This window comes from Myiozetetes cayanensis, unplaced genomic scaffold (genome assembly GCF_022539395.1).
Source record: "Myiozetetes cayanensis isolate MyiCay16 unplaced genomic scaffold, myiCay2020 scf18, whole genome shotgun sequence".
NCBI classification, from domain to species: domain Eukaryota; kingdom Metazoa; phylum Chordata; class Aves; order Passeriformes; family Tyrannidae; genus Myiozetetes; species Myiozetetes cayanensis.
In genome coordinates, this window is record NW_026087389.1 from 2,416,082 (window position 1) to 2,430,199 (window position 14,118).

A 14,118-nucleotide genomic window follows, 5' to 3' on the forward strand; every position below is an offset into this window, starting at 1 on the left:
ACTGAAAGAGTGGTCAGGCATTGGAACAGGCTGCCCAGGGCAGTGGTGGAGTCACCATCCCTGGAAGTGTTCAAAAACCCAGCAGATGTGGCATTTTGTGCTGGGGTTCAGCAGAAAGGGTGGGATTGGTTGGACTTGGTGATCTTGGAGGTCTTTTCCAACCTTGGTGATTCTGTGAGCTGTGTGAAAGCTGAAGGAAATCCATGACCTCACGTCCCTGGTCTTGAATAATTCACAAACTCCTCTGACTTGTAGAGCTGGAGTTTTCTGGGTGACCTCGTGCTGGGCATCAACACTGAACCTGGAGCAGGGAAAGCCCTGTGTGGATGGCAGGTGGTGCCACCCTGGATGGGGATCCCTGTGCCTGTGTCAGGCTCTGGCTGCACCAGCTGGGCTCTGACACCAAAGCTTTTTAACAAGTTCCACATCAACAGCTCCAGCTCCTGCAGAACACGCTCGAGCTGTCCACAGTGGGTAGCGAGAGACATGCAGGATTTAGAGGGAGCTTTCAAGTTTATTTATGACAAAACAAACCTTCTGAAGGAAGCAGGGATGGCACAGGACTGCCAGCCCCTGCGTCCCGCTCCTGCATTTACGCGCTCTCTCTCTGCTCCCTCTCCCTGATGCTGCAGCTCATTTGCAGCTTGTAGCTTTAATAATCTATGCCACTGCCTTCTGTACAATATTCCTCCTGCAGCTTTCCTTTGACAGCTCTCTTTTTAATAGAGGATAAGCACGAAACTCCAGCTGAAGCCCAAGACATATTTCTAATCTGGCCCCGCATTTATTTTGCTCGGCGCAGAACTCACTCTCTCGAACAAAGCAAAAAGTATTTCTTACATATTAAGTTGACATCTACAATGGGTTTCTGGAGGTATCATTAATTCAAACCCAAACCCAGAGCTAGTTACCTCGTAGTAAAAAGACAAATGCAGGTAAACCCCGTTACTTGGATAATAGGCTTGATTCAATTCTTTATGGAGGGGTTTGTAATAATATGCCAGGAATTCCAGCCCAGGGAAGAGTCCCAGTTTTGTAGGTATTGAATGAAAGTGTCATAACAACAACAAGCCTGCCTGGATTTTAAGATATAGCCTGAAGTATTGGTTGAAACAAGGGAGTAAATTGGATGGCAACACGAAAACAAGAAACAAGGAAATGTTAACTGTGAAATGAGTGTTTCAAGGTAATTTGTTCCACTATTCTCATCAGGTCATTATGACATTTTCCATGTACTGTGAGGGTTTTTATTTCCTATTGCAAGACAACTTAAAACTCCCAGTTTCACAGTGAGGCTGCTAAATTGAAGCGTTTTCCTGTAAGTTTGTGTTTGTCACTGTAAAAAACAGGCTTTGATTTGTCTGTCCTCTCTCTTCTCTGTGGGAAAGGACATAAATATCTGTCACCACTAATGAAAAAGGAGTGCACTGCTTGAAAATGGGATATATTTAGCATTGTGTGGTTGTTAAGAGCTGGAGGGCTGAAGCAGGATGGCAGCTGTGGGCCAACCAGCCCCAGCTTTGCTGTGACCTGCTCCCTGCAGAGCTCTGGGAAGTGTCTTGGTGGGGTTGGAAGCCTAAATGAAGGCACTGCTTGATGTTTAGCCCATTTGGATTGTTTCACACTGGCATGAGACTTCCAGCCATCAGTGAGTTAAGTGCTTCAGAGGGAAAGGTCACCTGCACTGAGTATTATTAAAGGACTGGCGTTTTAACAGCTGAAAATACTTAATTTCATCAAGAAAGTCCATTTTGTGGCAAACAGGGCTTTTAGCAGCCAAGTGGCATCAGCTGGGTCTGGCTGGGATGAGTTTTGTCTCAGACAGGCCAGATATAAAACATTATCAACAGGAGTGGGAGTTGAGGATGGGGCTCTGCTGAACCCCCTCTCCATGGGGAGTTTCACACCCCTCTTTAGATCCTTGGGAAACTCAGTCTCAGACAGAAAGCTGGGAATTGTAGTGAACAGCTCCTCTTTTCTCCAAAGTGCTCCCAGGAATTTGAATTAGGGGTAGAATTTTCCAGGAAAAAAAGAAAAATTAAATCACTGATTACTCTAATATGCTGAACCATCATCAGAGCCTTCATTCTTCCATAGATATTCCTGTTTTTCCTTCCCCTCCCTGTTTTATAAATGTATTTTATACCTCCTTTGTACCTTCCTTTAAGGATATTCCTTTTCTTTAAGCCTTTTCCCAGCTCCATTCCTGTCCTGGCTCCTTTGGGGATTACAGACTCCACAGACAATTTTGAGGTGGTCACCTCCCCTTGCTTCATTCTAAAATGGGATTTGTTCTGCCACAGAACAATTTTCACCTCCAAATCTCGCAATAATTTCCCACACAAGGAAGTTTGGCTTGGAAAGATGTTTCACAAAAAAAGTGGGAAAATAATGAATCAACTTTTTTTATATTATTATTTTATATATATATATATATATATATATTTGACCAGCTCTTGGTCAAAGCTCTTTGAGAAATTCGGGGTAAAACATTATTAAATGAGGTTCTCGTGACACACCCTTTGATCAACTCTGCTGAAAGAGAATCTGTGAACCAGCCTGACCTCCAGTGTCTCCTTTGGATAACCCCGTGACACGAGGTTTGCTGGGAGAAATGGAACGAGATTAATAATTAATCCGCTTGCTGGTGTCTGAAACAGCGACACGAACTTGGCTTTAGACACATGTTTTATTAATGAGATTTGAAAACAACTGCAACACACTGCTCAGAGCTTCAGACTGGGGAAAGGAAAAAAAAAAAAGGGAATATTTGGGGTTTTTTTAGTTGTTGCTGTTGTTCCCCCTCCTCCCCAGGGCATCAGCAGAACTCGGTCACTGCCTATAAAGGTTGTGAAAAAAAAGATTGTGAAGTTGTGAAATGGGGAACAAAGATAAAATCAATTTGAAGTCATCTCAAGGCACAACGTGCTCGGCCTGATGGGGCTGAAATGTGAAATATTTCAGAGCTGAATTTTCAGAGCTCAAATATGGGACGTTTCAGAGCGTGGCTCACAGTTTTACACACTGTGGAAGGAGAGAGGGTTTCTTTGTTAATATAACCAACTATCACTGTAGCAATTAGAGGGACGATGTTTTTGTGCCTCAATTACACTTCAGGAACTATAAAAAACTCAAGAAATAATTTTTGCAACATTTCTCTCCCCCACAGTTGTAAATACCTGCAGGATAACGATAAAACCACTGTCCTAAAGGGTGGGAACACCTTTATTAAGTGAGAATAATTGTGCTCATCTTCCTTGACCTTTCAATTTTCAGATGCTTGTTCCTGAGGAAAGCAACCATCAGATGTCTGGTTTTGTTATTAATATTTACCAGGAATGTTGGGAGTTTTTCAGCAAAAACAGTGGAAGTGAAACCTTTCAAACAGCGTCACCCATGATATTTTAATTACCCAATTAATTACAGTCCATGTGCAGAATTAATAGGAAAATAATGCTCTAATAAATATGAGCTTCCCAACTTACATGCAAATTGGAGCTTGGCCTTCCTGCTCAGAATTGTTCCAAATGAATTTGTGGCCAAACACTGGTATGTTCCAATATCCTGATTTTTATGTGGGTTATTGATTGCCAAGCTGCCTCCAACCAACCTGTAGTGATAACTCATGGTAAGATCAATATCTGTGCCATTTTGCTTCCACCTTTGAGGGGAAAAAAATCAAATTATGCTTATAATTTACAGAGCCTATTCATATTCATCTTAAATAGTGTGCTGTAGCATACCTGTAATGATAAAAATGGAGTTAAATATCACCAAATGATATCATTTTTCACACCAGACTGCTCCTTACATCAATCTTAATGATAGCAATAATTGTATTCCTTGGAAAATCTTTACTGTTAGTCACCAGCGCTCACCCAAATGTCCAAAAAAAGTAATTATAACTTATTCATACAAACTAAGTTATCCATCCAGTTGGGAGGGGGGTTATACCTTGCCTACAACTGTATTTTATTTTTTTTTTTTACAGTATGAATGTGCTTTGCAGCCCTTGCAACTGATAAATCATAAAGTTGGCTACAAAAAAATGATCTGGTGATATAGATCAGGAAGGGTTTCACTTCAGAGGGCACAACAAAAGCTGAGAGAGAACTTTTTATGATAATTTAATGATGAGAACGCTGCTATTTTAAAACCTAATTTGCCCCTTAGTCCACTAAGCAGAAAATGGATTGTGTCTGCAACATTACACAGCTGCTTACAGACGTCAAAATCAAATCTGTGTCGCAAAGAAAATACTTATTCAAGAAGGGGGATTTTGTGGCTTTACCATCAGTCACATTAGGGCTGAATTTTCACTGCCCACACGAGGTCCAAGGGAAGAATGAAGGAGTCAGCCACTGACACCTGCAAGTTTGGGGTTTGTTAAAGGCACTTTTTACATTGTCAGCAACCCAAAGACTACCCAGATATGTATTTTTTTCCCTGGTTTTATACCCCAGCCATCTGTATCATTTCTATTGACCTCTGTGGGTATGACACCAACCCTTCCTTAGGATGAAAACACCACACAAGAGTTGCCAGGGGCTCACTTCGGGTTCTCTATCCCAGGCTCAGGATTTTGCCATATTTCAGGATTTCCATATGCTTCCTACTGTCTAAAGCTTGCCATTTTCTAATCTGAGACATTCTGGTATTTAGTTTGCCAGTTCTCTTTAATTTCAGAATCAATCACTGAAATAACTGCTGTCATCATTACACAGCTCCCAATTAAGATCTATAATTGTTTTTCCAAACAAATGCAAAGACATTGGCTTGGTTGTTGCAAATGAATTCTTCACAGTATCCCCATAATCATTTTAATCACCGTGGTACAATGATTATTAAACTTTGCATATAGATCAGGGGTTCATCTCCTGGTGTGGGCTTTCTCCTAATTAATATGTTTACATCACCAAAGGAAGGGAATTAATGAATTCATGGGGTAGGCAATGATTTAATGACTGTGTGTGTTTTGCAGTTTACTAAGATACAGAATTCTTTGAAGAGTTATTTTAGGGATGTTTTAGCAAAGCCCCGTTAAGGCAGGGATCACCTCTGTATTTCCCTAAATTTCTTCATGCAGCCATTGGAAAATACTTCCATCAGTTATAGAACCAGTTGTTTCAAAACCTAAATTTAAAAAAAATATTCTATATTCTGATGCTGAATTCATCAGTTCCAGGGGACACACGGAATGTGAGTGGATATGTATGCTTACATGATTCAATAAATTATTTTTCAGTGTACTACAATAAAAATATCTCTATTTTAAGGTTTCATTGCGTTCTACGTTTCTTAGATTATTTGCATTCAAATGCAATTGTCCTGCCAAGTCACCTGAGGCTTTCTTGTAATTGGGAAAAAGATTTGCAACCCCCCCCCTTAATGTACAACATTTCCATTGAGGAAGAAAAGGAGAAGTTTAAAAACTATTGACTGCAAAAGGCACAACAGAGGTTGAGGGAGTTTTTAATTCTACCCCATTTTTGAAGCAGAACCTGCAATAAGCCAGGGAATTTCAGTGAACAGGGACAGCAGAGCAGGGCTGCAATTTGTTTTTCAAGGCTATGAATAAGACAATTATATTTTGGAATTACTGGCAATCATTCTACGGCTTTATGCAGTGATTATAAACCTATGTGATGTCATTTGCAACCACTGTAGACTTTATCAAACACAAATGTGCTGTGCTTCCATTTTCCCAGGTTTTTTACCAGCTGTTCTGTGGATTCAGAATTAATTTTAAAATATTTTGGGGATGATTTTCAATGATGTGTTTTGGTTTAGTTTTGTTTTGGTTTTTTTTTTCCCCTGGGTGAATTTTCTCAGCAGCAGGACCAGACAAAATGGTTTTCCCTAAATTTACGAACATCCTTGCTGGGAGTGCTCCGTACATTTTGTGGGATGTAAAACTCTTCACTCCTGACTAAAACCCAGCTCAAATGTTCACAGGGAGACAAGACTTTCCCAAAGTTGACTTCACCTGTAGTGTGGGGGTGGATATCCTTCAGCTGTGCAGTTCAGCAGGAGCTCTGGGTTTGCTGAGCCCATGGAATAAGTGATATCATATGGCTCTTGGATAAAAATAGGACCACGAAGGGTTTCTTCCCCTGTGAAAGGAAAACAATAATTTCAGATTAGATGTCTTTAGTGTGTCCTTACACATAAAATTGCCCTTTGGAGTCCTTTACTCTCAGTCAGAAGTGAAGGTCTGCTCTGATATTCAGCTGAGGATCCACCTCCAGACTGTTAAGGAGGAAATATTTCAAGGCTGATTGATAATAAAATCACAAATCCTTGGTGCTGGTGATTTATTTTGCAGGTGACAGTGAAGATTGGCTTCTCTGCATATTTTCTATGGAAATTATGAGGCCAACTATTAAATGTCCCCATCTACCTCAGAGTTGTTCTTTAGGCAACAACAGGACAGGATGGAATTGGGGTTTCTGTGTTTGGTGCTCCCTCAGTCTAATGGAATCAGTCACCTCCTTCTCCTCCAACCCTTCACATCCTTTGAAACATTATTTTATATACTTTAAGTGGCCTGGTGTCAATATTTGGTTTGGATTTGTTCACTGAGATTTTATTCAGTTGTTCTGTTTGTTTGTTTGCTTATTGGGTTTGGGGCTTCCCTCCACCCCCCCTGCCCTTCCTTTTTGGGTCCCTTTAAAAAATAAGTGGCATTAAATAATCAACCTTCATTTCATACTTGCAAAATGGAATGATGGAACTATTTCTGGTTTTCATGGTAGTCTTTCTGGGTGTGGGGAGTAAAGGGCCATTTGTTCAGCAAACCAAGGGACAAAGCAGAGCAGCTCTCAGAGGTGGTGGCTGGGCATGGTGAAATAATCTTTTTGGGGATTATTTCATGCCACTCTTCTGGTTTTAATCCCTTGACAAATTTGAAGACTTCCTTTTTCAGTGATTCTACAACTGACCCTTTGACTTGTCTTTTCTTTGGGAGGAATTTTCTTCCCTTCTGGGTTAATTTGCTCAGTCCTTGTTACCTTCCCAGTGAAAAGCTTTTGTGAAGCATCAGAATGACCCAGAGATGATTATTGCACATTTTAAACCCATGTAGCTGGGTGGGCCAGGGCTGAGGTGCCTGATGTACATAAAAATCGCTGCTTCATCCCATAAAAATGTAAATATTTTGGTAAAGCTGGAATTAATTTCCCATGTTTTGTTCTAAATGGAATTTCGACTCATTTGTCATTTGTAGACTATTGAACATCTTAATTCTTGTTTCCCCTTTCCATGTCCTTAATACAGGAGAACCTTCATGTGTGGAAAAGGACACAATATTTTGCATGTGCTCAAACAGCTCCTTTGCAGTGTCACAGTCCCCATCACAGAAATACTCCCCATGAATTTCAGTAAAGGCACCTTCTTGCTATCAGTTTGTTTTCTCTTTAATATCCTTTTCTTATATAGCACCAAATTTGCGAGAAATGATGTGCACTTTCAGAGCCAATGGTGTCCTAGGAGTCCATCTCTTATTTATAGGAAAGGTCAGGCTGGTCATTTCTAATTTCCTGACACATCCTTTTGTGTTTCCTATAGAGAGTGGCCCTATATTTCTGCCCCATCCTCCAAATTCAATACAGTCCCCATGATTTCTCCAGAGATATGTATGACAAATGAATCTTTGCAGGACTGTTTTTTTTTTTTTTTTAAACTTTAAAGAATTCAGATTTTTTTTTTTAATCTCTTGGAATATTTTATTAAATGTCTCATTTTTATACATAAAAATTCTGTGAATCCTCAGCGTGGGGCTGGAAAGCAAATATAAACTCTCGTTATGAGTTGTATTATAAGAAGTTAAACTGTATTTCTTGATGATGCCAAATCAGTTTGATCACCATAAAGACCATAATTATGTCAGGCTGAATTCAAATGTAAAGGATGAAAATGAATCAACGTTCCTTCATTCATTACATGATATTGTCTTCAGCCAATGCAGAGATTAACACAGTGCCAGTGGAAGAGGAGGATCCCTGTTTTCTCCATAATTATGGATCAGCAGGGGAGATGACAGTGCTTTGTGGGCAGTGGTGAGTTGTATCAGGCTGTGATATTCATGGCAAATGTACTTAAAGAGCTTTCAGTTAGTCACAATAAATATTGAAATGTTTATCTGTTGTCTCGTCCAGACAAGGATTAAAAAAGCACAATTCACATTTAGTCATCTTAATTTCCAGCCAAATCCTTCTCCCTGCTCTTTCCCGTTGTCCAGCTCTGGTTGGCTTCAGATTCACCTTCTTCTGAGGGTTCTGCCCAGCTGGAAATGCAAAATAACACAGCCTGAGAGCAAATTTAGGCTGGCCCAGCCCCAGGCTCAGGGTGTGTATAGAATAACTCAGTGGAACAATATTATAAACCAGCTGACCCCTTTCCTACCACAGATTTCCCTTCCTATTATGATTTTTTTTTTTTGCAAAGTGGAGTTTTAATTACCATTATCCCAAACTAATCAGTAATACCAGAGAAATTTGGCTTGGTGAACCTGAGAGTGTCCTGGAAACAACATTCTCCATTTGAAGAGGAAGATTTTAGGTTTGCCTGGGTGAATCAGCTCCAAGTGGCCAAACTCAGGAGGATCCACTGCTCCAGGACCAGGAAAGGACAGATCTGTTGGGCTGACAGCTCCAAAGTCTGCAATATTTGCCATTTCTCTGACCATTTCTCTTGCCATGACGTTTTGTGGAGCTGGGGATGTTCTGCTGATGTTTTGTGGAGCTCACTCAGAGGTGATGAGCACTGGAGGGTGTAGAACAATTTAGGTTTGCATTGGAGAATCCCAAATTAGTGGTGGGCTGGGGCTGTTCTTGCCCTCCTTGGGCTCTTGCAGAGAGGGGTTGTGCTGCTGCCTGGGAAGGTGAAGATTGTGAGGGTGGGCAGGCCCTGGCACAGGGTGGCCAGAGAAGCTGTGGCTGCCCCTGGAATCCCTGGGAGTGTCCAAGGCCAGGTTGGACAGGGCTTGGAGCAACCTGGGCTGGTGGAAGGTGTCCCTGCCCATGGAACTGGATGATCTTTAAGGTCTCTTCCAACCCAAACCATTCCATGATTCTACATGTACTGTATCAGTGAATCCTCATGGAAGATCACCAGAATAAGGAGACCAAAATAACAGTAAGATCCCAGCTCTTAAAAGCTTCTAAATGCAAAACTGCTATAATTCATATAAGCAAACCAGATAAGGAGGAATTTATCCAGGCTATTAAGTGCCAGGAAGGCTGTAAATTCCAGGGGTAGTGAGTTTCTAATGAATCTTTCTTAATGTGCCTTAGATAGAGCTTCATATCTGATCCAAAACATTAATATGACTTTATGGGCCAAAGCTGACACCTGATTAAGAGGCCTCTTTTAAATCAGCTGGATAGTAAAACACCTGTCAGTTCTAGCAAAAAGGATGGGACAGGATAGTTAGGCACCTCCTACTCCTCATGACAGCAGAAAAGTTATGAAAAATCCAAATTCCTTCAAAATCTGTTGAATTTTCTTCGCAGTTGAAGTCATTGGTAATTTTTAATTGGAAGAGGGGGAGTTTATAGGGTCCATGTCATGGAGTCTTTTCCTGCAGATAACACTGGGGCTTTTGACTGAATCTTGTCAAGAGCAGAACAGGATGATTGTTTTCAAAGGCCTGGACCAGGGAGCTGAAGGACTTTAAAAGGAGCAAAAGGAGAGGCAGAAGATGAGACACTGTGTAAAGCAACACAGGAATTTAAGGCTGAAAGAGGAATGGGAAAGGAAGAAGCAGAAAAAGGCCACGGAAATGTTCTGTGAAAAGGAAAACAACTTGTCAGTGGAACAGGAGGAGACAGGAGACAGGCTCCCCTCCTCTCCCTCTCACTGACATCCAGCTCAGAGAGTGAAGCAGGAGACACACAAAGAAAGGGAGATTAGATGCTATAGGTTTGAGCAGAAGCAATCTAAAAACCTGTAGGATTTCCCCAAAGGGCCTTGGGCTTCCTGTGTTTTCTCCCTGCAGACACTGATGTGCAGAGCTCCAGAGCCACAGGGCTCCTTTCAAGTTGGAGCTGCTGCTGAAAGAGTCAAATTGGATGGAGTGGTGAAATTCCACATTGTTATCAGACACCAAACCCAGGGAGACACCTCTCTCCCTGTGATGTGGGGAGAAGGGGAGGCACTGAGGAGGGGCAGGGGTTGAAGTCCTGGCACTGCTGAAGTCAGAGGAACTCAGTAATGAATTGGAGTTTGGTGCTCAGGCCCAGGGTTTCTATCTGAAACTGTCTATAAAGTGACAGCCAACACTGCAAGGCCCCCCTTTCAGAGAATCAGAGAACCATGAAAGCTGGAAAATACCTCTGAATCATCAAATCCAACCCTCCACCGTGGTCACCACTAAACCATGTCCTCAAGTGCCACATCCACGTGGCTTTTGAGCACTTCCAGTGATGGCAACTCCACCTCTGCCCCAGGAAAGCTGTTCCAAGCCTTTACAACCCTTTGCATGGAGAAATTTCTCCTAATATCCAATCTAACCCTCCCCTGGTGCAATTAAAGGCCTTTTTATCCAGACCTCAGCAGGCTGATGGAAGGACTCCTTCCTTGAGATTTGAAAAATAGGAAGACCAGAAATATTTAGGGCTCTTCCAGCCCTGGTAAATGGCACAGAAAATTTAAATGTTTTCACTGAAAAAGATTCTGTATCCTCTCAGTTTTATCCCCTGAGGAATTAGTCAAATATCCCAGTGTTTTCCCTGTTATTCAAACAGAATCTGTGGGTGGTGCAGGTTCTGTGGCAAACAACATGCTCAGGTTAAGAACTGACTGCACGATTTCCTGAAGTACTTGAATGAGAAAACAAACAATAAAACTATAAAATATGACTTTAATTACTTACATAACCAGCCATTGTCAGACTCTAGCGTATAAAATTAGGGTGTAATATATCACAGGTAATAATTAAGGAAATATTATGCAAAAAACTACCACATTCTTGAGAATTATGAGCCTTTTTCAATTAAATATATTGAGTGACAAAAGATTTTGTCAAAATCTGATGCTTCCAACATATTTTAACTGTTCTATTATGGTAAGCAGTATTGTTTCAATACTTTCTGTGAATATAATTGGGTATCAGGGAATTTATCACCCATCTAACAGATACACACGTTCTAATTCCAAAATAATTAATGAGAGATCTCTAAATGCCAAAATGTGATGTTCCTCTTAACATCACCCTGAATTCAGCAATCAGACTCTTAATTCAGATTTCCACGATACTCTGTTGCACAAAAACCCCCAGATATTCCCTGGAGATTCCAGAGCAGGAGTTGAAGTTGCAGAGAAGGAAAATTGCTCCTGATGGGTTTGGAGAGCATTCAGTGGAGCTGCACTGATTTACACCAGAGTTGAGCACAGATTTATGAACAATTCATTTGGGGATGTGTGTAAAGGAACTACAGCCTGAGTCAGGGCAGGGGTTATAAATGTGTCATCTGTATTAATAATGCAATAATTTATTTAAAAATAAACAAACGTGAGTAACAATGCTCTGATTTTTTTTTTTTTTGGCTTTATGAAGAGGTTTTCTGATGGTTTTGTCCTACTGTGCAAGATGTAGACAAGGTAAATAAAAGGTGAAAATCACCTTTTCATTCGTGATTTCGTTTCTGTCCCAAACTTTGGCCATGTCCTTCAGTTTGAGAACTCTGTGGAACAGATATCTAATTATGGAGACAAATATCCCTGAGGAAGCTGAGGGGCTGTGCCTTTCTGATGTCCTGTAATCCTGATGTGCCCCCTTCCTTATTTCCTAATTTCAATAGTTTTTTGTGTTACCGGGCAAGATGAATAAATAATAATGAACAATTCATTGGGCACTGCTACCAAACTGACTGAAGGCTTCAGTTGATAATTTACAATACAGGAACAAGATAACAGCTGTATCAGTTAATATCCTGCCACTTAAATAAATCCACCACTTTGTTTCTCTCTCCCTTTGTTGGGTGCCAAATTGTGCTTTACTGTCTTAGAGGATGGTGATTCATGAAGCTCAGATAGTTTTTCCAGCTCTGGGGTTTTGTGTGGTGGCTCCAGAATTTCTTTGTGACTATTGAGAGATGTTCTGTGGAGGGGGAGAGAGTGGAACACCGACTGGAGCAGGCACAGCACAACCTGATAAACTGCAGTCCTGCTTGTACATAAAACAAGGCAAAAAATAAAGAAAGTTTGGGGAAAATTCTTCCAGCCTTTAATCTCCATCGCAGCCTCATTTGAGGCTTTTCATGGCAGCTCTTGCAGCCCTGCACTCCCACCCAGTGACTCTGGATGCAGAGGGAGACAAAAGAGGATTGCTCCATCCCCTCCCCCCTGGAGATCCTGAGCAAGCCAAGGGGACTAAAGGCTCTGTCTCTCTTTTCTCCATTTTTGTGTGTTAAAATAAACCCTCTGAGTGGTTTCAAGGAGGTTGAAATGCCTTATTCCTCCTCCCCTCTGTTCCTGGGCAGCCTGAGGTGTCTGGGACAGCCAAACCCCTTCACCTTCAAGGCCATTCACACAAATCTTTACCACCTTTCATGGCACTTCTCTTCCTGCTTTTTTTCTTTTTTTTTAATGTGCAAAGACTGAGCCAAAGTGCTTTGAAATCAGTGAAAACCTTTCCTAGACTTCAGAGGATCAACTTCTACTGAAACAAAGTACAAGCAACTGATACTCCATTTTTTCTTAGACTTCCCTGTGGGTGAAACACTATAAAATATAACCTGTGTTTATCTTATACTGTATATAAATATATAGTGCACATACATTTTTACAAGCTATTACACACTTGTAGTTAAAGAGGGAAGAGCTCTGCTGATAATTTCTCATTGCTCTTCTATTTATGTTGACTGCACCATGTAATAAATTACAGCTGATGGTCTAATATGCTGGTGTTGGAGAACTGTGCAAATTCCACGTGCAGCACCTGCTGGCAGCTGCCTCATTGTCAGGCAGGTATTTGGCAGCAAAGATTCAACCACTTTGGAATAAAAAAAAAAAAAGATACAATGGGAAAAGGCTGGCTTGGAAATAGTGTGAAGATACCAAAGCAAACAATGATTCCCGTTGTTTCCACACCTCATAATTGACATTTATGTTCAACAGGAGTCATGCAATGTGAAGTAGTATCATGTTTTTTTTACTGCATTGTGAGTCCCAGACCTTGGAGAAAGACAATCACCATTATAGGTACTATAATGCAGGTGGATGTTTAAGCTCTGTGTACACATAATTTAAATTTTGCTTATTTATTTTTGGGTAACTGGACCAAAATGGCTCCTTCAAGATGCTTGTTTTCCCCACTAAGGCTTAAATAAGAGGCATGAATAAAATAGTCAGGAATTAACTGTGAGAACACACCCCCAGAAATGATTTTATGTGTAGATAAAAAGGTTCATATTCCAGACTAACAATCAGAAATAATTGAGATCATGAAGATAATAGAAAACCATGTGGACACCATTTATTTTTGTAACCCAAAAATTACTCCCCCAATAAGAAAAATCCTCAGGACACAGGAAGATCTGATACAGAAAGTTCAGGCTGCCACCTACTTCTTGCTGGTGGATGATTGATAACTTGGGAAGAAAATCTTGGAAAATAAATCATCTTAAGCAATGATCCAGGCAAGATTAAAAAGGTCTTTATTTTCTTGCACGTAATTGAAGAGGAATACCAGGGGTATTTATAACATTTTAAATCTAAGGCAGGTCCTGATTTAAATTAGATTATTCAGGCAGGATATTATCAAAATATTTATTGTCTTGACTGCCTGATTTACATATATTTGTCATCACAGTATTGACATCCATTTAATAGATTGAAACTAAATTTAGAACTTCAATTTAAAGAAAAAAAAAGATCTTTCTTCACCAAAAATAAGATACAGCCTTCTGCACAATTGACTGTTGGCCAGTGAAGATTTACCCTTGGTGTGAGGGAGATCAGACCTGGCAGGGCTGTTTTGATGAGATGAAGTTTCCTGTCCAGCAGCACCTGCAGATCTGCTTCCCTCTTGGAATATTTCTGTTTAATTATTGTTTTGGCATCTTGGCCAAAAAAAAAAAAAAAAAAAATCACAACCATCATAAGCAGCAGAAAAAA

General features: G+C 40.6%; 1 protein-coding gene across 3 annotated transcripts in view; it reads right to left on the minus strand.

Annotated features, from left to right (window-relative positions):
• The window catches only part of CNTN6 (contactin 6), a 124,511-nt gene that overhangs the window by 70,206 nt on the left and 40,187 nt on the right, over window positions 1–14,118 (minus strand). For 2 of the 3 annotated variants that reach the window (XM_050313248.1, XM_050313246.1), the window contains 2 exons: window positions 5,987–6,113; window positions 3,486–3,661 (listed from right to left, as the gene is read on the minus strand). In XM_050313248.1, coding sequence (XP_050169205.1) covers window positions 3,486–3,661; window positions 5,987–6,113 — 303 coding nt within the window. The remainder of the gene's footprint in view (window positions 1–3,485; window positions 3,662–5,986; window positions 6,114–14,118) is intronic. The other variant, XM_050313247.1, reaches the window with a different exon arrangement.